The following is a 27,465-nucleotide window of genomic DNA, read 5'->3' on the forward strand; positions in this document are numbered from 1 at the left end:
CGTTAATGGGAAAGATGACACCCTCGGCCTTCGCTCATTCAAGCAAGTAAAGATGATCGAAGTACTTGCTCCCGCCACTTTTTTTTTTTATTTTTTTGCCAAGCAGAATCCTACACAAAAAGCTCGATGAGAAGAAATAACCGCAAGCATTATCGTACAGTTCGGGCTCTTAGATGTGGAAAGAGAAAACACAGTAATCATTGAACTATATATATATATATATATATATATATATATATATATATATATATATATATATATATACACACGCAACAACAAACGACGGGCGGCGATGCCCCCTCGAAGTTTGCGCACCAGCTCGCCATGACGGCATGGAATATCTAACGGCGTTTACTTGATCCTAGTCAATTCTTCATCGGTATAGATGGGCTTCACTGTAATCTAAAGGAACCACGAACTGAACTTAAGCAACATTCAAGATATTTTACCGCGCCACACCGGCCCAGATACGAGAAAACGCTCTGAAAACCACGACGTCACACTCACGTGTACCAGCGCTCTAGCTTGGGCGCTGAATTACAAAAAAAAAAAAAAAAAAAAAAAATCTGTTTGTGCGGTTCTCGTTTTCTCTTTTAATAATCGTCCTGTTCCCGTGAGAGTTACTTTCGAACGAATGCTTTATCAGCCTAAGCTGATTTAATGCTTGTCTTTTGTGTTCCTCTAAAGGCGATGCTTACTCTGCATCGCTACGCCATAGCTCAGTGGCTATGCCGTAGCGCTGCTGAGCACAACGTCACGGGTGCGACCGGGGACGTGATGGTCGCATTCCGGTGGGGGTGGAATGCAAAAAAAAAAAAAAAAAAAAAAAAAAAAAACAACGATCGTGTATACCGTGCGCGCAAGTTAAAGAACGCCGACGTATAATTTTGGCACGTAATTTCGGCGCGTAAGAGCCCAGAATCTAATTTCTAAATAACAGCAGTCCCATTCTCGTGGCCACAAATATTGAGTAACAGCTGTAGCGCAGGCTATCGCGTTCTAAACAGCGCATCCAGGTGCCCGTCCATTTGTTTCGCTGGCTGTCTTTTCTTGCGCGGCTGTTTGATTGTTCGTGCGAAATTGTTCTTTGTGTTCGCGTGCAGTGATGACTCGCATCAGCATAGAAAGAGCCCGTGTGCAAGGGTGGATTGTGAACGGACATCAGCTGTCGCTCGCGACTAAATAATGAGGAGTGGCAAAGCAGGCTCTGTTTACGTAGACGCTGCTATGTTTCCCCGGTTGCAGGTTTCCGGACCGAGCTAGCTTCCCTTTCGAAGTGAACAAAGCAGCCGGTCGGGCAGGTAGCACATATGTGTGTGTGTAAAACGGTGCCACAAGTCCGAATGTTGCCTCGATCTACGCAACAATGTTTTTTTTTTCTTTCTTTGTGGCACTTCATTATTAGTTTTATTTTACTTTTCAAGTAAGAAATATACTACGGATTACACGCCATCTCACCAACTATGTGCAGTGCAGCAATAAAGCTGTGGGTCTCGGGAGACAGCATAACAGAGAAACGAGAAGGCTCCGCGCGACGCCGATGGAACGGAGGCTTTGCGGAAGATGTGCAGCGCGCAATGGGCTAGCCCTACACCTCACTCCGAAACACTACGGAACCTCGGAGCGCGCGCTGCGCGTACGACCGACCTTTTCGTGTATATCAATGTGGGTTGCCAACTGGCAGCCGCTCGCCGAGATTACGGCGCAACCAGCGCCTACCGGCCACGGTGCCCCGGCCGTTCGTTACCGCGGACGCATCCCCCGCCCGCCTGAATGGCGCGCCTCGGAGTTTAGGGCGCGGTATAGGTAACCCCAATTGGCGAAGTCGAGAGAGCGTGCGCGGTGACATCGCGAACGCGACGCCATCGTCGCTCGTGTGGCGCGTGCGCCGAGTAGGCGAAGTCGCGCGCTAATCTCCCCGCTCGCCCCCCGTGTGCCGCGGTGAAAACGCGCTCACAACGGTCGTCGCGTTCTCCGGTTTTGTGTGGTTTTATGATGGGGCGCACCATTGGGGCAGGACTCTGATTGGGGCCTCTCGGGAGCAGGTTGTTTCCGGGGAAGACGGCCGAGGAGGAGTGCGGTCGTTCGGTCGGTGGCGATTTTCGCTCTAGGCGCGCTACTACTGGTCGATTCTTCTCGCGCGTCTCGAACATCGCGATGCCCGATTTGCGCGAGTAGCCGGCGTGAATGTCTGATCAGGGAAGAAGGGCAGCGCTTTGCGTCGTGAGAGCCTGTCCTGGCCTCTGACCCGAAAAGGAAGGCAGGAGTGACGAGGTATTCAAAGGAAGACCTCGAAATTCGTCGCCAGTTGCTCTTCTTGCCGCTCTCGATAAATCTAGAGCAGTGCGCAGATATTGCGTTTGAAAACATGCCAGTGTCGATATTCGCTCCACGCCTCTCCCACTTACTCGCCTGCGTTAAATCAAAGGGCCAGTTACAATTAAATTGATCATAATTATACTTCTTGTACGACCTGCAATTGACGCGTTCGTCACAGTGCAGTGTGTGCGATGACTTAACTCATGTTTTATGCGTCTGCGCTTACTATGTGGTCGCAAGGGCTACTCTAAAATCTGCTACAGATTTACACGGCAGCTGCCTAGAGCTGAGCCTTGGAGCAGCGCCGGTAGTTAATTGCGAGGAACTAAGGCGCTCTAAACTTTCCTCAGAAACACCGCGCTGGACCAGATATTTTAATCGCTCGTTACTTGTGTGCTTGTGCACGTTGTGTGCACAAGCACACAACGCTTAGCAAGTGCGTTGTTGGACGAGTTGGTACATATTTACCGGGTGGGAACTAGCGAGCACACGAATGACAGGAACGAGGGAGAACGCCGTACGGTACCTGTCCAGTGCCCTCCCTGGTTCCCGTGAACTTTGCGCTCGTTCCCACTTGCTAAAGTGTGCATGTATGATTGCGTCATAGTATATGTCACTCTCGTCACCTGGAGTAACCATGCTAGGCAAACTTCCCCAGCATCTATTAAAGAATGTTTCTCTCTCTCAGATTGCGACGTTCTATAGAAATGGCCTACGTCAGGGCTACTCAGAATCTTAATCGAAACCTCATAGGCAGTTTTGCTTAGAGTGTTCTTCACAATTATTTTGATTTCATAAAATTTATTTTTTCCCGTAATTTTTACTGAGGACAGTTGGCATGCGTGCGGGCACCTGTTAGCTATAGCCTGATTAACCACTTCCTGCACCACCCCTTATTTCTCTTAATCACCCCTGTAACTTCCAAGTGCGAACGCAGATTGATTGATTGATTGATTGATTGATTGATTGATTGAGCTTTATGCTACAGGTTTGTAGATCTGCGCTGTATGGGTGTGGGCTGTTTTCAGTTTCGCAGTAAGCGGCTCATTTTCTCAGAGTAAAGAAAGGTTAATAAAAAAAGTAAATAATTGCACATATCACACCAAAGCGCTTAAATCTTCTTTCATTTATATAGCTCACCGCCATTTTACCGTATGAGAAACAGCCGACGTCAGAATAGTAACTATTCCCAACTATACATATTGCTTGCTTTTGCAAACCGTTATGCAGCCGTTATGTTTTTGAAACACGAATGGATGAACCTTATCACCAAATGTGTATTAACCCCCCTTCATTATATCCCCCTGAAGTCGAGGTACGTTTTCACCTTTCCAGAGCTTACAACACTCTGGTCGTGGCGCAAGAACTGCACACGTGCCGTTTTCAGTTCGCCTCCAAGAAATCGCAGAGCTCGTTTTCGCCAGTATGCAATTCATCTGGCGCTATATCCTGCCGCGGCATTACCGCGGTCACTTCCTTTTGGACATGGCCGGCAATGCTATTGCGCCAGAGTCGCCTTTCGGTTTTCCTGTACGCGGCATTGAGACGCTACACGCAGAGATTTACGAGCAACGAATGCAGAGGACACATGTAAAACCAGACTCGAATAAATAATACTTTCCGGCTAAGCAACCTGTGACTGATCATGCGTACAAGACAGAGAAGAGGAAGACGATTGTCGCAAGAAAATTGATACATGCGCCTCGGTAAATGTTAGGGCACGGCATTTGCGAACAATCGTCGTTAGAATAGTGTAAATAAATCAAGATATAGACGATTCGTTGGTCACGTAACTTAGAAGAGATACGAATTTCGTCGTGGCTACTGGAAAAAATCAACCGAACGAAAAAAATGGTTAATATATTTCGGTGACAGGGAGAAAGTAGCACGCGTCGCATCACTTTGCCTCGGTTGTCGCCATGCGCAGCGCATCACAAGAACAATCATGATGCAAAAGCTGCAGCGTTCGCATCATGATTATTCTCGCTGCGCAATAAGCGCGTAACACACACGCGGTAAACGCGCATGCAATAAGCATCAGGGGATTAACTATGCTTGCACAAAACGACGCTCCGCTCTCTGCTCATGTGCCTATCGCGCTACTGTGTAGTTGCACTCGGTGACACGTCGCTATATATAAAGCAGCGCCACCAGCTCAAGTTTTGCCTCCACTGTCCTTGCTACAGAAGCAACGACGTGCTGCACTGGTATTGTGTTTATGACAGCGCGTCAGACAGATGTACCGGAGATTAGATAACTCGTCATGCAAGGCTAAAAATATGAAAGAGAGAGAGACTGAGCTCAATATGGCGGTTCCGATTCGTGCACAAGGGCGTCATTTCTTAAAACATACGTGGGAGACGCATAGCGACCGTCTGGCAGTCTACAAATACAGCCTGACCGACCACCACCATCACGTCTGTCTGTAATTTTGGCAAAAAGTGCGCAATGTATGACAACGCTTTCCTCACCTGAGCATTTGGCCGCGTGAATCTATAGGGTGCGCCTTCCTGTCACCGGCTATGAAGCTATTCTCCACCGACCACTCTTCGACTTCACGGGAAGTCTACTCCACGGGGGCCCGGTTTCCAGCGCAGCATACAGGTGCACGCTGTTCGAAAAACTCGCTAAGCCGCCGAGGGAAACTTGAACCCAGGAGCATGACTGAGCCACATGGAAGTGATTTCCTCCCTTTTATACCGCGAACCTCGACGCGGATTAGAGCGGGACCCTTTTCGTGCGCCGCTGTACAAAGATGGGGAACCTCGGCGGAAACACTATACGCACGAAGGCTGAAAAAGCGTCGATCGTTTGGCCACATTCGCACCCCCTTTTCGTCGTGCTCCGTTTGCGTTTTGAGAGTCAACGGTGCGATGTCGCCGTGGCCACGATATACACCACGCTCGCTGTATGGATGCCGATCGACGCGTGACCCATTCTCGCCGCGGTGGGACCGCGAGCGGGAGCCGCCCAGCACGGGCACGCGTTGCCGTGCGCGCACCTTTTTTTCCAGGCACGCGCGCGCACGGAGTTGGCTCGACAACCGTGACCGGCCGAAGTCGCTAACGAAGCCCGCGGCGTGCAGATTGCCGTCGTGTACAACGAATGGGTCCCCCCTCCGTCGGCTGGGCCGTCGCGGCCCGCGGGTCAGCCTCCATGTCAAAACGGGAGGCCGAGGGGGGCACCCTTTTTATTTTACTTTCGTGGTTGCACTTCGTTTCGTGTCCGTTCGTGCCTCGACGACTGCCGTTTATTGAGTCGCGTCGTTGCGTGAGATCTTTGTGGACAAAAAAGAGTCGGCCACGTAGGCCGCGTTGAAAAGTCGCTCCGCGTGCGTACCTGGGAAAACTGCGCTGCCACACTGGGAAGTGCATGAGGCGTGCATGCGTGCGAACCGCGAAAGGTGGCAGAAAGCCTAGCTCCACTTGAAGTTACGGCATGAATTTGCGTGTATTCACGAGTCGAAGAGCTTGACACGGATGGGGACCCGGCGAGGGGAAGAAATGTGACAAACGTCGTGGCGTGCTCTAAGTGAAACGCGGTGACTTGTTTTTCTTTTTTTTTTCTCTCCCGCAGCTTCAGTTGCGCACCATGCAGGTTTATATGCACTTAATATAGGCAGATTTGTTCTCTATGTTTTCCTTTTTTTTTCGCCCACATTCAAGCGAGGCATTTTCTACACACGGCTATAAAACAAGCAACCTGTGCACGTTGCAAAACGAGCTGCCTCTGGTATCTACCATTGATATGAGTTAATCAACAGCTTCGCGCGAATATTGCAAGTGTCTAGCGTCTTGTCATTTTCTTAGCTCCGTGCAAGTAGCACATGCCGGCCATATAATTTTTTAAGCTTGTTTTGCCACTGCGACGCTGCGCTCATCTTCGCTTCTTCGTTGCTGTTTCTAGGTGAACAATATTGTAACATATTTCTAATGTAATCGGTTAACTTCTGTTTCCGATAACAGGCTCCCAAATCGCGTAACTGCTGCACGTGTGCATCCGTTAAACTGCATGACGCTGCCGGCACTTTGTAACGTATACAACATAAATAACCTTGAAATCTGGACCGCGAAGTAGCGTCTGCACTGCGGCCGACTGCAAGGAAACGAGTTGAAGTCCCAAAGGCGAACGAAGCGCGTCCGTTTTCTTGCCGTTGCGCCGCGATTACGAACCGACAGACACGCTCGAGTGCTTGATTTTAACTTCCCGTATTTACCGGCTATCGCCTAAAATACAGACATTGAACCAGTCGCATTATTCAAGTCAGGTGAGGATGGAGGTGCGGAACGGCACACCGTAACGCTCTCACAAAGAGGCAGTGCGCGCAAAGGCACGTTCGTCTCAAGTCACTGGTGATTTCTCTGAAAAGAAGAAAAACTCATTTTGCGTTCTGTGTAAGGAATTCCTTTTTTTTGTGTGTGCTCTCCGAAGCGCACGCACACTGCCGGCAACGTACACAAATATATGCATGGAAGAAACGAAAAAAAGAAGTCGCAGATACTGTACGTGCTGCGGCCGATGTGAGCGTTCGAGGCGGATCTCATTCTTGCAGCTCCATTTACACTACCCCACCTCCCCAACCCACTCCACTCCCCTATTACCATCTTCAGTCTCCACCAAAGAGCAAACGGCAACAACAAAATGCGCCACTGATCGCGCCGCAATTTAGTGCAGCGCCCGCACAAACCCAACAGCGAACAACACGGAAGGAGTCCGAGGCCATCGCGTCGTTTAAATATGACGTCACTCACCGGCAATAAGAAAAAAAAATAGTAAGTAGAAGGCAACCGTATGATACCAACGCGTCTGGTGTAATTAACACGCGCGCAATGCAATAGCGCGACCGAACGGGACCTGATGAGGGGGGGGGGGGGGGGGGGGGCGCTTGTGCAGGCGCGTGCTTGACACCGAGGAAGGAGCGGTTTTTTCGTGACCGCAGCGTCCAGTGATCGGTTCTGGCTGCCCGGTTTGCGCCGCAGCGCCTCGCCCCATCCCTGTGGGGGACGGCGAAACGTGGGGCCTCTTCCATTTGTGTTCTTCCGGCGGCGGTACGGCGATGACTTCAACCGGTTCAGCGCTCGTCGACGCCGCCCGCGGCCCCCGGGCGGTACAGACAAGTCGCGCGAACGTTATACATATTTGGCAGGTCACTCCGTCTCCCATGCATGGCGGATTTGCGAGCGGAACGCAGGTCGAGCTAAAACGCTCTTTGCGCAGTGTGTCTCAAAAGCCTGCTACGCGTTGAACTTTAACGATGCGTCTACGCGCACATGTATACTGTGCTGCTGACGCGAAACTGTGGAATCAACTAAACAACACCAGCAAAGAAGTCCACCGGGAAGGCCTATATATGTTCCCCATAGCTGTTATCTCTTCCTCCGTGGTCCTGCTCATTGTATAAATTGTCGCTGCGTATATACTCTTGGTCTATATACGCAATGGATTCCAACAAACTGGCTGTCTATATAGCTATAGTTTACGTAATTTTTTTTAGCCACATTATCTTGCTGTGTCACTTGTATTCCTTCCAGAAACAGAGAGAGAGAGAGAAAGATGAAAGGAAGGACAGGAAGGTTAACTAGACTTTGTTCAGTTTGCTACCCTACACGTGAGAAGGGGGAGTGAAAGAGAGGGAGAGAGCGAGGACAGTAGTTGGATCAATGACGCCAGCCATAAAAGGTGCAGAAACTGCTGGCCTGTTTCTATTTATGTGTGGGTTGTTTGTATATGTTTACATTAATAATAAGAATAATAATGAAAATTTGATGCCACTGTCAATGTGGCATTGCTGTTTATTATGGAACATTATGGAAGCAACAACAGCCGCTTTTTTATTTCTGCGCAAAATAAAGTTGGTCACAAAAAGAACTATCCCGTGAAATGCAGTTGTGCGAGATACCGAAATTCTGCAGTGACACAGAACGGTAAACAAGTAAACGAAAAATGAAATACACCTTCGTAGATGCTCTCGTACGCGAGCGCGTATCAAGGCGAAGCGAATGTAGGCCAGTTCTTACAGGCCTCCGGCGGCCCGGGGGGAGGGGGGGGGGGAGCGCTTGTGTGATGTGGGGTGTCTCGATATCTGCGGCCTCTTATTTATTTTGGTGCTTCGATATATTCCTTCCACCTCGTTGAAATGCTATGACGACCGTTAGCGATCACCGTTCCTATTTTATACGCTCCACGCGTATACTCACTGGTTGAGAACGAGTTCAAACTGGCAGCCGCAGAGTAAAGAGCAAGAATCATCGCCCGACCTTCCAGTTCGAGGCCCTCAGCGTAACACGTTAGCGCCAAGAGAAATGCGCGGAAGCCGCCAAGTTCTCGGTCACTCGCGTGTGCGGGCCCATTTCGCCAAGGTTATATACTGCAGCCACGATAGTATCGCTATACAAAGGTAAACTGCGTTGCACTGCACACGGCCGTGTCACAAGCTAAGAAACACTAAAGAAAAGAAGAAAAAAAATCCCTCATCATTCCCGGTCTTTCTCTCTCCTAATTGCTTACAGACACTTTGTTACGCTACTTGGTCGACTTGCTGGACACCAACGAGGTATCCAAAGGGTTCATACGCTTATTAGCGGCACGGCGTATATAACGAGGACGCGCTTCTTACGTGCCGCTTCAATTTACCCGGCGCCCTATTTTTGTTCTCGGCCCTTGCATTAATTGCGCAACACGTTTTCTTATTTTTGCCAAGACCTCTCTTGCTGTTGTTGATATAAAAAAGAGTAGAAGAAACAATAAGAAGAAGAACAACAACGTAATTTTTTGCCGCAAGAAGTCTACATCAACGTCAGACGTCATTACATGTAGCAATTCTAAGGCTCTAATGACGCTTACCTGTACTATCCGAACCTCGCTGTTGAGATTAACTCATGTTTAACGTAAAATCACTAAGGTTTTATTATATTTTACCTCGGAATAACCCTAGTAATGGGCAGTCGTATCAGTTGTAGGGTGCAACACAATCAGGCCGGAAAAGGGCAAATTTTTCTCTCCCATAGCGGTTATCGACACTTTACAGCTGCATTCTCGGGGTCACTGTCGCTGTAGAGCATGAGACACATGGTGCGATTTTGCGTGCGATCCGTCGTAAGGCTGTTTCACATGACGCGATTGGGGCGAAAAAATTTTTTTCCGCCGCGCACGTCGCACAGCGATTTTCGCTGACAGCTTTCACACGCGTCTGCCACAGCGCGATTTCCGTCGCAGCGACGCCGAAGGTGGCTGCCTGGCGTGTTTTCTCATCGCTACCAATGGTGTCGGGAAAAGTAATTGTATTGCCACTTATGAGCGACATAAATGTTCAGACGTTCATGGTGCTGACGAATATGGGCGCTTTATTACGAGCTGCGGACGGATCGCAAGGGCTGTCGGCCCCGGATCCAACGGCCAGCGAGTTAGGCATATATACCGTCTCCCAGCGATCGCAAGCTCGCCTGACTTGCTCGTTCGTTTCCGTCCGTGCCGATAAAATTAAATCTATTGCAATTTAAGCGACATAATTGTGTACACCTTGTGCTGACCAACATAGGAGCTTTATTACGAGCTGCATGCGGTCGTGTCGCAAGCGCCACCGGTCTCGGATTCGACGGCCCAGCGAGCGAGGCGTGGCGGCTCCTAGCCATCGCGGCTGTTAACGGAGCCGATACAGAGGAACGCGGGCTTGCGGAAACACGTCTACGCTGCTCTGTTTATTGTCATCGTTTGTGTAAAACGAGAGAACTGTACTAAGACGTTCGTTTTCAGTTTATTTGCAAAGTTATGCAGTATTCCGAGCGTCCATGACGGGGCGCCGGTTCTGGGCGGAGCTACGCGCCGCACGCTCGTTCGTACCATGTGTCCCGAATGGTCGTATGCGGCAAGTCGGACTCGGACGCGCCGTACGATGGATCGCACGCAAAATCGCACTATGTGTCTAGCGCTTAATTGCAGTGATGCCCCGGCGACTCCTCGACGTCATTCTTCTTAAGCGAGTACAAAGGACCGCTTGATAGTTTTTTTGGTATTAGCCTAATACCCCTGTCAAGCGGACAAGTTAAGTGCACTTACGGAGAGTGTCACTCGGCTTAAGTGCACTTTGTCAAATCTAAACGTCGCAAGTGGAGTGTCACTCGCTGCAGAGTGTACTCCGGTCAAAGTGCGTTCACGGAACGCACTTTGCTGGCCGAGTGCGTAGCCTCGTCGCCAGCGTTTTCAATGGTATAAAATGTAATGCATAAAAAAAGGACATAGAAGTTCATTTTAGTGGTTGAACACCTCTTGCACACAAATAATAGCCTAAAACGCGTTCATATACTGTTCGAGCAGGATCAAATGCCGCCTCGTCGCACGCCGCTATGTCGCTCTGGATTGGCTAGGCATTTTTCTTGGCCGGCATTGACTTGCCACACTATTGAATAAAAAATATTTTCGTTTTTTGTTGAAAAAACATAGATTAAGTTTGTTTTAATTAATAATACAGCGTAAGACAATCACTTTTTGAAGTACTTTTCTTTTTAATCTACGTTTTCACAAAACGCGCTCGTAGTCTGTCGCCATTTTTTTTTTACTGCGAAAGTGAGCCCCAACACATATACGCAGAGGACGTTTTATGCTTCGTCAACGAGGAAAATGAGCCGCGTTTCTCCCATTTCGTGAAGAAACTGTTTCGACAAAAAAAAAAAAATATAAGCAAGAAAACTTGAGCAGCAACTGTGCTTGAACAATACATCATTTGGTTGAACGCATACGCTCAGCCCACACACAAGAGCTATGTGGCCTCTCCTACATTGCATGGTCACCCAGAGAGGCCCGTACACAATGCTCCCACCAGGTCGGATGCGGATGCATGCGGCCCTATAGGGAGTTTTAGCATACCGCTACCGGGCATCACCGTTACAGCAGCCGTCCCGCTACGGTGGCTCAGTGGCTATGGCGTTCTGCTGCCGAAACCAAGGTCGCTGGTTCTGTTCCCGGCCTCATTCCGATAGAGGCAGTACGCAAAAATGCTCGTGTACCGAGCTTAGGGGGAGAAAGAGAGAGAAATGATGTATAGAAAGGCAGCGAGGCCAACCAGAGGTAGTTCTGGTTGGTTGCCCATCCACGGGGGCACGGGGCAAGAGAATAGAGAGAGAACAGAGATGCACGAAGAACGTAAAGTGTGCGCGCACTGCATGCAGGGATAGCATAACGAGTTGTCAAAGTCTATCTTAATTGGACCTCAGGGACTGGAGCAGCGTAGATATAGCCTCCTACGCGGAGGTCCTTTGAGAGAAGGTACCCTAGAACTTTGCTCTAATAGTGAAATATTGATAACACGTTAACGAAAACCATGTCTGGCTTGGTTCACCACGGCAGCTATATTATTATTTACTCTGGGAATTCGTACATCAGTGTGCGCTCCAAGTTCTGTGGCACGCAGCCCAGATTGGTATGCAGTCCGTGATGACTGTCAACGGTAACACTTCAGCACGACAAAATGTGTAATAAATATATCCACCACATCAAATGTGGCAATAAGTATGTGCTTGTGATCACTCTAATGAGCATTTGCTAAACAGGCCTCAGAAGGCAGTCGAAAAGCGTGCGTTGCAATCGCATCGCAGTGCGCGTTAAATCTGACGTGTTGACATATAAAAAAATATTTCGCAACACAAAACCCCCTAGATCGACGACTATGAAAATATACAGCTAACCTGCAGCGTGCGGAGCTATAGCGGCACCGGATTTATTTACTGGCACATGACCTTCTCTGCTTTGGTAAGAAGCAATTATTTGCTGCTTGCGGGGGATATTTAATCAAGTAAAGCAAAATGCATATGCAAACAACTAAACAAACAAAAGTTACGCGCAGTTGCCAAACCGTTTGCGACTACTTTGGAGGCAGGTATGCGCCGCTAGAGAGAGCGTATATAGCCAGACGTATTTGGCACTTTGGCAGCCTTGCGCGTGTTTTCGCACACGATAAACATATAGTGAAGGATAGACTTTACTTAACTTATGGCATTAACTTGCGAGGAAGCACGATGGCGAAAACGACAGCAAAATGCAAAAGCTCCCCAAGAAATCAAAACCACGAACATGTTTTCTTCGAGCAGCCAACAGCAAACCTTTTACATCTTGGAACGCTTGCCAAATGCTCGCACAACCAGGCATCTCGCACGTTCAGCGCGCGCACAACTACGGCGAACAGCAGCAGTGACGTCGAAAGTGCGTACTTGGCAGAGGGACGGAGGAGCGGGTGCAGGTCTGGCATGTGCTTGTTGGCTCGACACCATATATCTGTCCGGCTAGATTGTTATCCTTCAGCTGAACTGACGGTTAATAAAACTTGGGAGTACGCTTAAGCTTCGCCTTCAAGAGTGGAACGCGATAGCGTTATTGGACGCCGTTGACGCCGACACCGACACCGTATTTTCTGCGACATGGGGCCCGATCCAAATTTAGTAAAGGCTCGGTTTTCAACGTTCCCCTCAATGTTGCTTAGAACCAAGGTACAGCGAAACACCATCAGAATTGGAGGACGCTTAAGCTTCGCCTATAAGAGTGGAACGCGATAGCATTCAAAGATCCCTGGCTGCCTATCAGATTTTTTCTCGTATACATTCAAACTACAATCCGACACGATCACGTCTGCACGTTGCGGTTAAGTCGTACTTTACGATTTTTTTTGACGAATTTTACTTTGAGAAATTCAATTTTTGTTCACTAAAGCCTTGCGCCACGCGAAGGGCCCGCCCGGTCGGGGTGATTCGGGATGATGTGATTCGGCATGATTATTTTCGCCACACGCCGATGCTTAACGCCGACGCCGACGCCGATAACGACACCGACGCTGACACCGATGCCGACACCGACGCCGACGCCGGATTTTCTGCGACACGGGTCCCTTAACGCTGTCGCGTTAAAAAGGGGGACATGGAGTGGGCCATTCCTCTGCTTCAATTCACGATCATCAGTCAGCATGATGATCGCTACGAGCCTTAAGAGCTGCGTTCTTATTCCTTGTGCTTGCCGAATCCGAAATAACACACTGGTTGCACATCAGTGTGTTATTCTCGTCATCAATAAAATGATGACGAGAACGAAGAGGGTTCTGTGTGTACGTCTGTGTGTATATGCGTGTTGCGTTCGTGCGTTAAGCTCGCTTCAGCATATCTTGGGAGTGTTGAGGAAAAAAAAAAAAAAAGAAAAGTTCTCGGCGTAAGTTCTGACTTTCGCAATCTTTCTGCCCACCCTCTCCACGTAAGCAACAGTCTCTCTTCATACGATTTCTGACAGTAAGCCGTGGTGTTTTCTCGTACATTATTATTTTCCAATGAAGTGCATTAGTTGCCAGAGACGATCGAACGGAGATTCAGAGCAACGAAGCGCGACTGCGCTGTTTATACACCGCGATATATGACGGACATCACTGAAGCGTCGCGGCCCGCTGAAGACCATTAAGGAACAGAAAAAAAAAGAAGAAAAAAAGTGCAGGGGGAAAACACCCGCTAGCGACTCGAACAGTCACGCCAGGTAATTGATATTCCGACGAGCATCACATACCGCGCTGGCAAGAGGAAGGCGCATGTTCCGTGCGTGGCCGACCATTTCCTCCCTGACCCCCTCCCCTCCCTCCTCCACCCCCGCCTTCTCTGTCCATGTATTCACACCTCTTATAGGGCGAACGTCAACGGCGTTGCGGGAGAGGAAAGCACAAGAAGCTGCACATCACGAGGAAAATAAATTGCGCAATGACATATATCGGCTTCGGCGTCTGGACTAAACGTTTCTGCGCCGCGGGGCAAGGCAAAGCCCGGCGCTTCACACTTCGCGAAAGCGCACGAGCGAGTACGTCGGCGGCCACTTCTAGATAATGTGAGAACAAATGATCGATGCTGTCCTGGAGAATCCTGCGAACATGCTACAGGGCACCCGAGGCGCAGTTTACGAACGGCAAACACAACCAGCTTATATGCTTTGCTAGAAAAATGTGGCAAAAATATGATGAGGCAGAAAGGAATAAAAATTGGAGCTTGTGGTTCGGGGAAAAAAAAAAGAGAAAAAAATCTGCTCCGCACTTAATCCTTTGTGCAACGCTCCGAAAGCGTGCATAAGTTTGAAGTTTATTTTTACCCTATAGGGTAAATGTCACACTTAAGCGCTTAAGCGCTATAGCGCTTAAGTGCGACATTGCGTCATCCACCATTTGTTTCATGTTATTCAACAATTTTTGGAATAATTATTATCACTCACAGCTCCTTTTAAATTAAGGTGCCTGCTAGCCTTCTTCCCTTCCTGTCAAACGTGAACGTCTATTTTAGTTTTGCAATACTAAGGAAGAGCCTTTCGCATGCCAACTCCCAGATTCCAAGAGCTTTCAAATACAACGCACGCAGAGAAACCTCACGAGAAACCACGGCAGCAACCACATGCGGAATCTATTTGAAGCGTATCTTCGGGGCCGGACGGTCAGCGCGTCCGGCGCGTGATGCTTCCATGACGCTTTCCATGTCGTTTCCGCTTCAAGGGGAAACCCCAGAGAATACACGGCAGCCCTCATTCCTAAATACTGTAGCAATTGCGCGGCGTCAAAAATGATGCACGCTAATGCCACAGCGAAACTGTAGATAAGTCATAAATCCAAGGGCCACGCGATTTCCACTCCAGTACAGAACAGATAACGCCATAAAGAGAGGAAATTGTGATTCATCGGAAAGCGTTTCCGACATTTATACAGGTCTGGGAGGAAAGTCCCTCCTAGCGCCCTTTAAAAGTGCAAGTGTGCATCGGGACTCAAGAAGGGGCGGAGCACACCTGCATAACGTCGACTTGTCTCCGAGGTGGGGACGGCGTTTTGTTAGAACTAGACCACATGACGGTGCCCCTATAAGAGTGCGCGTTTCCAGCAGCGCATATACAGCGTAAAATAGGACGCGCGCTGTAACCTTCCATAGCCGCCGGGTCGTGTTGGGAGCGAGTAAAAGCGGTAGGCCGCGGCGGCGGCGACCAGCCCTTATCGAGGTCGAGTTCAGGGGTAGGCATTCCCCGGCCGCCGCCTCGTTTTCCTGCTCTGGAATAACGCTTCGCTCGGTTCGCGAGTGTCACGTGGCTGCGGCGACAGCTGACTGTTATACACTGCGCACTTGAACGCGGGAAAAGAGCGCATGGCCGCTTTAACTGTATTAAACGCGTGGTCGCGACGCGCCCCAGAATCGTCATGATTCGCGCGCGGGATTTTGACAGGAAGACGCTGTATAATCTGTGGTTGCCGCACTTCGCTAAGCATTTCAGGTCACACAAGCTCCTCTGGGCCGGTGGTTCTCGCATAATTTCTCGTACGTAAGTGCGCTTTAATAAGTTTGCCAGCTGGCGCGTATACGCTGTGCAACGAGATGGCAGTCAATTAAGGAGAATAGCCACGCGAAAGCAGAGGTGCCAGCAATATCACTTACGCTAGAATGGTCGGTGAGAGGAAATTCTAGTCCTGGCTAAAATTTCAAGACTGCAGTCTCGATGTGGGATGTATCAGCGAAGCCTTGGTCGACAAATGGCAAAGAACATTTACGAATGAAAATGTTTGTCAATTCAGCCCTCGATTCACATGGTGTAGAAGACAGCGACGAAATTATAAAGCTTGACTATGAATTAGGGAGAAAGAAAAAAAAGATGGGAAAGATGAACCTGAAAGTTTACCAGAGGGATATCCAGGGGCAGGATTCACAAAGCTTGTCATTCGTATATAGAGTTATCTGCCATTTGTCCAGCATCGAGATTGGCAAGAATTTTCTCTCGCCAAAAATTCTAGCGCAAGCCGTTTTTCTGAATACGCGCCTAACACGGCTATGAACAAAAATTTATTATGAAAGCTGCGCACAGCGATACAATTTTGTGTGACTGCGATCTACAAATAGCGGGCGCCGCACAGATAAGTAACCAAATGAATTTCAGGGAAAATCTCTTGCCAGTGTCCAATCCACCACACACACTCTGTTTGTACAGTGTTTTTTTTTCCCCAGTGAAGCTATTGGACTTGATTGTAGCAGAACAGCAGGGATCTGTCAGCAAAGTGTTCTGGCCAATTGTTGAGCATTTCGAGATGTCGTCCGAGACCCTTAAAATTACTCCCTGTCTGTGGATTCTGTGTTGGCGGTTTCACGCAGTACTGAACTAAACACAAAACAAAAGACTGTGTCTTTTCTTTTTTCACGAAATATTGGCCCGTATTCACAAAGCTGCGTGTATCCTAGAGCAGTTCGAAAGACTCGGAATTAGACAGCCAATAGCGATATGAAATTTACTATTAGCCGAGGCGGCCAGCCAATGACGGAAAGTTGTCACGAACTGAAATGGCTTCGTGAAATCGGCGCCTTCTTCTCAAAAAAAAAAAAAAAAAAACTTATTGTAAATACAATTGCATTGCATCGGATCACACCACAAGCATATATATTTATAATATCTTGCCCTTCAAGGACACACGACCGAATGAACAACGAAGTCAAAGTGACCAAGGAAAGAACAAATAGACTGTTCCACGCCGCGACAATTTCTCCTTGTTGTTAGGTTCGCCTGATGCGAGGCAGGCACGCGTGACTAACGACCACGCTTTGTGATGCGTTCAAGCAAATCACTCTTCGCGGGCCTATCTTTCACTCGTACTTTGCTAGGGGACTATAAACGTTACTGGCGTCACAACGAAGCATTTCTCTTACAACGAACGTCATTCGCTATCGAATGGCATCGTTAATGATCGATGGGAGGAGTTGGCAGGTTTGTTGGCCAAAGAACTCGTGCGGTACCTGTAACGGCCGGACTTGAGCGCAGGATTGGGTCATGCATTCTGTTGCTGCGTCCTTACTACTTGTACGTTAGTCTTGCAATTTCGCAATTTGCCTCATTTATGCAATTTCGAAACAAGGATTCCCGTCAACGCAGTGTTCTGTGACCTATACGTGAAATGCAAGTTTCTGCTGAAGCAAGAAGGAACAGTGCAACGAATAAGAATGGTGGCAAGGACAAGAAGTTTATTTGGAGTCAAAACATATCGCGAGGAGTGAATCTCAGTTAAGAATCCAAGCTTAAATAAAAAAAAGAAAGTACTTATTAATGAGAATAACGTTTATCAGGTTGCGTGCTCTGCAAGCTTTAATTGTGAGTGTAATGCAGCAGTCGGGTTCCTTTGGGATACTCACGCTGTAACATGAGAGAATTAGACACTAATTCGAACAAGCCTCCTACGTGAAAGAAACAGCCTTTAATGTAGCAATGTCAAGTTCGTCCAAAAGCTTTATCAAGGTATCTGATGACTTTCGCGACAAATTAACCTTCTAACGCCTTATTAATTTATTACCATTACTTTGCCACTGATCTTCAACTATGAGGCAGTAAAAATGTGACCGTTGGCGTGCCACAGTTAAGAATCAACCGAGAGGTGCATTGGGAGGTTCATCTGCCACTATTTTTTTGAGAGACGTGGACGACCACCTTGAATGTCTTAACTATATAAGGTGGCATTAATTAACAAAAGCATATTGCCCCAACCATAATAAACTTACTACCATTAGCCTGTAATATGCTAAAATTCACGTTTAAGCTACAATGATTCTCGAATTCGAGCAGTTGTGTATGTTTTGTATGTACAAGGACTGGACCAGGGCGCGATAGCCTTTGACTGTGTGGCCCTGTCGGCGCGAGCGTACACGCCTTCAATGCTTTTCTAATTAACATCCCGGCCTTCTCGCTTTTTTTCCCTCTTTCTTCCTCTCACGTACAATGGGTCATTAGGCGCGCCTACACACGTTACGTATTTGCGAACGTATGCTGCGTACTCCTACTCTTCGCCCGTGACAAGGAGTAGCCGGCATCATCGCCTGGTGCGGACATCTCTTTATATAATACCGAAAAAAAACGAATAAAGAAAAGAAGAACGAAGATGTTACGAAACATTTCTTTTTCTACGCGAGAACGATTGCCAGGTTTCAAGAGGCAGCCTGATGTTCCGTTAATGGCTTTGAAAGGGCGGGCAAGCAGTGCGTGAGAGTGCGTTTTATGACACCAAAACGCTTCTTGCATTTTCCTCGCTCTCTCCCACTTTTTGTTTTTCTCTTTCACGAGGCTGCGATATCGGAAAGTGTTAACACGGAAACCAGAAGCACGTCGGCACTGTGGGCTGGCACTTTATGGCAACTTCCAAGTGTGATTTACGTTGTCATTTTGACAACTATACTCGTAGTTTCCACGGCTATAAAAAAGACTGCGTGTCTGTGGTTTAGCGTTGCGCTTCATACCTCACAACTTTATACATATATACACATATAGTGTATATACACTGCAAACTATCCAAGAATTTTGAACGTGGCAACACATTAGGTATGCCGGATCCGTGTGCATGTATACAGACAGAAACATTCAAGGAAACAAGAAAGGCTGCCTGCATAGAACATGCGCTGCGTTGGCATATAAGGAAAATGTCTTCGCCCGTTCGGAGATCACTCAAGATTAGCTTAGTCACTCCGAGGAACTTATTCATTTTTCCAACAGTATGGGCCCCAGTCGTATAATGTCGCACGTTTGCCCTACGCCGACTATGCAAGCTGGCGTACTTAATGATCCCTGCAATTCTTCCTTTACCCGAAAGTCTGAATCACGCGGCGCTGTCCTGTGTTGAGTTAGTAGTGACGAACTTTCTCGTCACCTGTGGCGTCATTTGCTCTTGTTTATTGTTATGGGTCTGCCCAGTTCACCAGTAGCTAAATTTTGCAACACGGTGACTGAAGCGCGCGAAGAAACAGCTTCTTCGGTCGCTTCAGTCTCCCCCTGAAGAAGGGACCGAGCCGGTCCTGACACGTCGGGAACTTCTTAGCCTTAGCTGGAGCAGCTTTCGCTTCTAATATATCCTACTCAGCCAGACAGATCTCTGTCGAAGATGTTTACTATTAAGATGCATGTATGTATGTATGTATGTATGTATGTATGTATGTATGTATGTATGTATGTATGTATGTATGTATGTATGTATGTATGTATGTATGTATGTATGTATGTATGTATGTATGTATGTATGTATGTATGTATGTATGTATGTATGTATGTATGTATGTATGTATGTATGTATGTATGTATGTATGTATGTATGAATGAATGAATGAATGAATGAATGAATGAATGAATGAATGAATGAATTTTCTTGTGCGTCTGGCACGGCAGGAGTCATTTATAAAAGTGTATTCCTTCCGATGTCTCGCATGCGACATAAGCTCCTGCATTATAGTTGGCAACTATAAGGTTATTAAACGCAAGTACGAATCACAATTTTTTTTTTCAATTTATATACAGCATCAAAACGCTTCCAGACATTGACTCGATGAGCTTACTTGAACGATCCTCTAAACATACCACGCTTTTGTTGCTGGCCTTATTTATGGGACCAGTTCAAGTAACTAATCATGCAGTGTCGCTTTACCAAAATACATTATTGTTTATAATAGACAAGAGCATCCAGCCACTTCTACACATAAAAACGTTGCTTAGAGCTTGACCCGATCCGATGAAGTCGCGTTTCGTTGCAGATTATTAACGGCAAGCTCTCGCTCAAACGAAGTGCCCTATAATAAGGACCGCCATAACTTTTGCAACAAGAGCGTTTCATTTCTGACAATCAATGTCAATCTTGTGAAATACGCGGGATCCGCTCTTTACGGGAGCCAAAATCTATCTGCATGGAGCTGGCAAACTTCACTTACGTATATGAGTGACTGTTCGACAAACGTTCCACACACTCGAACGTCGAACGGCGACTGTACACTCGCGACTATTCCCATAGGCTACAAAATGCTTCGGCGGCGAATGTACGGTGGTTTCGCCGCCGAAACAACGCTCGAGCGTTGATGTGCGGGCGAGCGTCACAAGCGCGCAGCTCACCTGTTTTGGTATCCGATTTTCTGGAAGAAGCGGATGGAGTCCGTGCGAGCGACGGCGACTGTTGTTAACGTTATTCCACAATCCACTCTTTGCTTCCCCTCTAAAGCCTTCAGTGAACGGACTGCGCGCACAATGATGCGGTAAACTCTGTGCTCTCGTCTCTCCTCGGTGGTCGATGGGTGCGCGTGCACACGAGTGGGGACCGATGCGCTGTGGGTGGCGAAATTTATCGTTCTGGTGGAGACTGCAGATAGGCGGCTGTTTAAATATATACGATTTTAAGAGGAAACGAGATGCGCTCGCGCCGGCGTGCGTATATGACTCCGAATCTGCGCGTTGCGGCGCCCAAAGATTTCTCATTTTCTCCCTTTCCTTTTCATCTTCTTTATTTGACTGTTCTTTTCTCTTTTTTCTTTGTTTTTTTTTTTGTTTTTTGATCACGAAGCTTGCGGTGTGGTGCTGTTCGGATGCCGCCCGTGGGAACAAGTACCGCTACGCGCGATCATCGCCTGGGAGGAGGAGGCACCGAGAGAACCTCCTCGTCTCCAGCGACTGCTCTAGCGTGCGGCGCTATTTCCTTTCCCCTGTGTCCTTCGCCGCATATCTTCCCTCTCCCAACACAGTGACGCCTTCATTAACTACTCCTCCAGTGCGCGTCGTATCTCGCGTGCGTTCGATGCTCGCTGGTCAACGGCACGGAAGTTTGTCGTTCGTGCGAATTGTGCGTCTCTTGTGTACCGCGCGCCTCCCTTCATTCTTTCCTCTTCGTCAATATACTTCTCTCCTCGCTCGCGCGCGTTAAAGCTCACGGAGCTTCGGGGAATCGTACGTGGATTACAGTGATCTGCGGCGTTTCCCGCGCAGACGGCCGAGGTCACGTCCACAAGAATTGCGGAGTGGGGACCTACATTGCATTCCCACTCCAATTCCGGAGAGCGGAGGTCTCCGCATTGGCCACTTCTTTTTATAACTCGCCGGAATGGTGGAAGTTGGAGCATTCCTCCTTTGCTGAAGTGACCGAGTCGATCCATTCCACTCCTCTAATTCCAATAGATGAAACGCTTTCTCTATAATTGTTTGCCCTTGTGTGCATTGTAACTATGGGAACATATTTCTGAAGTCTTAACACCGTTACAAATAACGTGACGTGCTGTTTTTCTTCTGATATATTTTTTGTTTTGTAGCGTATGGACTATTATTCTGTCACATTGATGACTAAAACAAAAGTGAAACCGTATTGATATATTGAGACTGACTTGTTAAAGCGATTCATTCTTGAGGACTAAAAGTTGATGTTTTTAAATGCACTCAAGCTATACCTTTTAACGCAGAAAAGTTTCCTGGTCTTTAGAATATGCATAGAATACCGTGTTGTAATACCACGGTAGATGTAGTCCCCTAAACGTAGATACTGAAACAGCCGGTATTGGGTAAAAATTGAGAAATTATGTATTGGCCAGGTCCACCTTAGTCAAATGGACAAATATGCCGATTTTATACTTTGGCTGACAATCAACATTAAGCACTCCAGGACTAGGTGCCCATCCATACCAACTCAATTCCGCATTCTCGGCCTCCCTTAATCTCCATTCGCATTCTATTCCGGATATTTAAAAATGTGAAATGATTCGAAATAATTCAGGCTCCTGACTTGCCACTCTGCAACTTTGACGTCAACCCGAAGCAACGGCTGGGCGACAGGAGCAGTCAGTCTATATTCGAGAAATGGAGGGGCTGTGGATTAAATGAAGCTTTGCCGGGCTTCTTCAGCGTACGTCAACACGGCAAGCGCTTATTTTCACACTCTGCCCCATTCGGAACACAACCGCCGCGGCCTGCAAATCGGAACCTGATCGCATTCTTAGCATGCAGCCAAGACAGTTGTGCCACGGCGGCGCGAACAGACAACTAACTCGTTGGTTCCAAAAAATAAGAAATCACCCATGCAAACAATAACGCAGCAAGATTTTGGTGTTGCCGCTCAGTGAATACTTCTCTCTAAATAACCCATAACGAACAAGCACGAATTTCCCTTGACACTCGGGGACAAAGGCTAAAAAGAACAGTTTTATGTAATGATTCCGCAACATCACACCAATCCTCGTTTGATAGCTGTATATGTGAGCTTGATAGCAAACATTCACTCCCGATATGTCGAGCCACGCGTTCACTACATAGCAATTCTGCAAGTATCGCTCAAATTAAGGTTACCTGAAACTCCGCAATTACAAAAGGTAGCGAGCTCGAAAGTTAATGAATATGCGGTTGATGATAGTGACCTTCTGAGCTCAAAACATCGAGGTTGGGCTTACCTGGCCAAACATTCAAGCTTTCTTTTTTTGTATTATTTATATAGATGCGTGTAGCCGCTCAATTACCTTCTTGATAAAAATGTTCGAAACCCTCTTGTATATTGAACAACCTCTAATGACAACATGTATACTAATAATAAATTTTGATTCTGAACTTCGAATGCCTTCTACTGCAACTTCGAGATCTGGGGCCGTATTATTCGCGAAGCTTTTCTTTCGTAAGCGCTGTTTGCGCCATTGGCTAGCGCGGCCTTCACCAATGGTATGCGTCCAGCACTGGGTCTGGTTAGAATGTGCCCTTAGGAGCAACTTTAGCGCAAGAGGTTTCTGCGAATACGGGCCACGATTCGTCACGGCGCTATTTATTCGAGCTGTACACGTGTACAGCGAAGGCGCCGACTTAACACAAATGTGTCCCCCGCCTGCCATCCTTTTTGTTCCAATCTGCAAGATAAGATGTTATAACTGGTATAGGTTATACGCTTGAACTGCTCAGTTTCGAATATTCGCCGGAATCACGATCAATGCGCGTACCGGAAAAGACAGGGATATACGTCTGTGGCCGATTGAAGACTGGCGCGCGCACGCGCTGTCATCTCGAAGAGCGACTTGGCGTTGGCACGAGAGGGACACGCGTGCGATCGTGGCCTAACGGTTGTAGCGCCCAGGGCTGCATGTGCTGGGAGTCAGAGAGATCTCACCATCGGAGTCTCGAATTTTAACGCGATAGCGTTAAGGCCCAACCACAAGGAAGAAATGTTCGACGGATTTTGGGCGTCGGCGCCAACCGGCGTCACACGGCGGGGGCCGGCGGCACTGAGAACAATGCGCCGCCGGTTCACGCTCACTCGATCGGCGCCCCTAGACCGAGCTTGCCAGACTGTAGCGCCGACAGCGGAAGTGGTGGTAGAATTCTGCAAGAGGCAAACAAACTATCGCCTCCGAGATGGCGCGACGCGAAATATAGATAATGGTATCATAGATAATGATGCACTTATTTCCAGACAGGTACATGCAAGGAATGCCGAACTGCACACTTGCGAGCATGGCTGCCGCTGGTGATGCTATGTCACTGGTGCTACGTGTTTCAGTACAGACAAGCAAAACACTATATATATTTGCGCTAGAGCTAGGGACAATTTTTATGAAGTTTTAAAACTACAAGAAGTCCTTATGAAGTAAAAACAATTGTTCTGTTAGGGCTACATTTTGCAAAACTGGCTGGCTAAATCGGGACCAGAGGATCTGGCTACATTGCGCCACGCTTCAAATACGTCGAAGCCGAACTTCGTTGAGCGTCAACCCCGCGGGCCTCCGGCAGGCGCCGACGCCGAAAATCTGTCAAAAATCGGTTCCTTGTGGTTGGGCCTTTAAGGGCCCCGTGTCACCGAAAATCCGGCATCGGTGTCGGCGTAAATGCCGGCGTCGTTGGCGGAAATATTCATGCCGAACCACATAATCCCGAACCACCCCGACCGGGTAGGCCCTTCGCGTGGCGCGAGGCGTTAGTGAACAAAAATTGAATTTCTCGAAGTAAAATTCGTCAGAAAAATCGTAAAGTGCGTCTTAACCACAACCTAAAGACGTGATAGCGTCGAATTGTAATTTGAATAAACGAGAAAAAAAAACCCTGATAAGCAGCCAGGGATCTTTGAATGCAATCGCGTTGCACTCTTAAAGGCGAAGCGTAAGCGTCCTCCAATTTTTTTCTTCTTTTTATCGAAGAGGCCAAAAACGATAGACGAGCCAAAAACCTACACCTGCCGCAAAGTGCCTGGGATGAGGCAAAGAATGGTTGGCAGTTATGCAGAGCATATACGGTGCACTTTTGATTCTCCATCGCGTTGAACCCGCGTCAAACTTTGCGCTGCACGCGCAAGGGCGAATGCGAACAAGCGCTGCGCGGCGCGGCCACCACGCACGCTTCTCTCTCGAAAGACGCGCGGCGGCCCAGTTCCCGTATCCGCGATTTCCTAATCTCGCGCGCGGACTGCTTTCTCCTTCGACACTGCCTGGCCGCCCTGGCTCCGATATATTATTCGTTCCATCTCACCGTCTCTCTCCTCCCCTTCAGTCGCGAAACCTCGGCCGTGCCTTTGCCAACACCAACGCTGAAATGAGGGTTCCCTTGTGAAACGCGGCACATTAACCCACTGAGTTCACTCCCTGCTGCCGCGCAGCTGCGCCGTCTCATGGATTTCTTAGGCGAAAAATTTCGCCCGTTTTGAAGTATACGTGCGCTCATGGCTGCTATGCCTGGTGGAGTTTTCTTTTACTTTCTTTATTTTATTTTCGAAAGCGTCAAAAGTTGGCCAAGTTTGGTACATATTCATGTGGCTGGTATATAACTAACCTATATATATACCGTGCCACGAGATATGAAAGCTACAGATGCGACGCGAAGCACAGATAAACAGGCGAGGTTCGTGTTTACCTGTCATGGAAATGCAGCTTTAGTAAACTTTCGAGTACTGTAATCAGAGGCATTCTTCCGGACGAAATCTGACAGAGGTATGAAACATAACATGCCTAACAAAGCTTCGTGTTACAGAGGACATCGCTGACAGTGCAGCTGTTGTTCACGCAAATAAATAAATAAATAAATAAATAAATAAATAAATAAATAAATAAATAAATAAATAAATAAATAAATAAATAAAATATTTTGTCAGTCAATAAATGAATACTTCAAATGTTTATTTCTAACAAAACTTTTCTGGCACACCTTTGCGGAAATATGCTTAAGGAAGTTTGAAAGTACCGGGGTTTCACCCATGCAGCGTATTTAAATATTTTTTTTAATTTTTTAATATTTTTTTTATTTTTCGCTGGCAGCTAGAATTGCATACTGCACTTACGTCGTATATGCGAATACTGTACTTTGTTACGCGGCTTCCGCCGTAATTAAGATGCATGCCGCTCGGAATTCCGGAAATTGTACGTAATGTTTTTTTTTTTTTTTATTTCAGGTCACATATCTTGCACGCTGAGCAATCCTATCCTAATCGTTGTACCCCTAACACATTCATTTTTACAAATTTAATCTAGTGATCTTCCAGTCAGTGTCACTTAGTGACTGAGTCACTTAGTGACCTCTTCCTCTGAGCCATAGTGAGGTCGCCTTTTTGGAAGGTCACTTGATTAAATTGGTAAAAATGAATGTGTTAGGGGTACAATGATTAGGATGGGATTGCACTGCAGCGTGCAAGATATGTGGCCTATCTTTGACGCCCGAGTGTGCGCGGATATGTTTTGTAAAAGTGCTGTTAATCTGACCTTGCACATCGTTGACGTTGGAGGGTGCACGGGTATATAAAGATGAAGTGTTCGTTCTAAAATGAAATAGTTGCGAGTGCAGCGAGTTTTGTGTATTCTTGTGTATCTCCCCTTTGTCCTTGTCAGTGCGCTGCTTCACCAATAGGGTATGATAAATGCCCGGCTGTTGACGAGAGCGCGTTCTTCAGCTCGTGGCTCGCGAGCCGAGCTGCCGAGATTCGTGGCGGTGATCACCACAAGTGATGAAGATGAATGGCGATGACGATGACGCTACACGGAGGAATATAATAAGCGCTAAAGCTAGCCTAACATTCTTCAGCGTTAAGTGAGTGAGTGAGTGAGTGAGTGAGTGAGTGAGTGAGTGAGTGAGTGAGTGAGTGAGTGAGTGAGTGAGTGAGTGAGTGAGTGAGTGAGTGAGTGAGTGAGTGAGTGAGTGAGTGAGTGAGTGAGTGAGTGAGTGAGTGAGTGAGTGAGCGAGCGAGCGAGCGAGCCAGTGAATTAGTGGGTGTTGTTATATGGTGTACAATTAATGCAAACAGCTGATGCTTTTTCGAAGTTCCCGCGTAAGGAGAAGAGTGTTACGTCAAAAGTGTCCTTTAATCCCATGGTCTCTTATATTTCGCACCGGTTTTGGTTTGCGTTCTTGCTTTGAGCTAGTTAGGCTTCTTAGAGTCACTCGCCGTGGTTGCTTAGTGGCTATGGTGTTGGGCTACTAGGCACGAGGTCACGGGATCGAATCCCAGCCATGACGGCCGCATTTCGATGGGGCGCGAAATGCTAAAACACCCGTGTACTTATAGATTTAGGCGCACGGTGGTCCAAATCATTCCGGAGTCCCCGCTACGGCGTGCCTCATAGTCAGATCGTGGTTTTGGCACGTAAAACCCCCTACTTTAATTTTATAGGCTTCTTAGAATTGTTATGCAGAATTGGTGCTTTTCTTTTTTGTTTTTGTTCTCTCTGCCATTCAGAAATGCATCGAAGGCAACGGGCTGCATATGAATACAGAGTGTTAGCCGAGCTGTACGGCGTCAAACTCAGTACTAAAAAAAAAACAATAATAATAATAATAATAAAAAAACGAGATACAGAGAGAGAGGGAGAGAGAGTAGCGTTTTTTAAACGTTTTCTTGGACCACTGATGCCTGAAAAAAACTTTAAAAAACATGTCACTTGTTGTAGACCTATACAAGAGCTTGATGCACTTTAAATACCTGAGCGCTTGTGGTACCGGCGGGTGATTTTTTTTTCAAAACTGGCGACTGTGTAATGCCGTGTGCACCTCTTTTAGATAAAGACGACCTTCAAGATAGTCTTGGAGATAGCCGTGTCACTAGAGGCATACAAGTGATCGTCTCCAACGAAATGCCATAAGTATAGTAAACTACGATTTACGGCTGCCAAGAATCTTAAAAAGGAAACAAGCAGCGATGAAAGAAACGTGTTCTATAGATACATTTCGCCGGGGAGAAAATCCGTGAAAAGAAGACGATGGGCACGAAGCCAGCCACCCGCTGCTGTCGGAAGCACGTTCCTGAATACGGAAAACTATGCCACAGAACCGTACAGCCACCCCAAGTATTCTACGCAGGCGAAAAATTGAAATGAAGTTCTGGAATATTGCGTGCCAAATCCACGATCTGATTATGAGGCACGCCGCGTATGGGAGGAC

The 27,465-nt window shown here is 47.5% G+C and overlaps 1 protein-coding gene across 3 annotated transcripts in view; it reads right to left on the reverse strand.

Annotated features, from left to right (window-relative positions):
• LOC119436898 (acyl-CoA Delta-9 desaturase-like) overlaps window positions 1-27,465 on the reverse strand; it is a 129,977-nt gene that overhangs the window by 55,726 nt on the left and 46,786 nt on the right. The window contains exon 1 of one of the 3 annotated variants that reach the window (XM_037703933.2): window positions 20,206-21,150. The exons of the other annotated variants lie outside the window; for them this stretch is intronic. Coding sequence (XP_037559861.2) covers window positions 20,206-20,565 — 360 coding nt within the window. The 5' untranslated portion in view covers window positions 20,566-21,150. Of the gene's footprint in view, window positions 1-20,205; window positions 21,151-27,465 lie in introns of those variants that run through there. 3 annotated transcript variants of the gene reach the window in all.

Source organism: Dermacentor silvarum, chromosome 1 (assembly GCF_013339745.2).
Source record: "Dermacentor silvarum isolate Dsil-2018 chromosome 1, BIME_Dsil_1.4, whole genome shotgun sequence".
Taxonomy (NCBI): Eukaryota; Metazoa; Arthropoda; class Arachnida; order Ixodida; family Ixodidae; genus Dermacentor; species Dermacentor silvarum.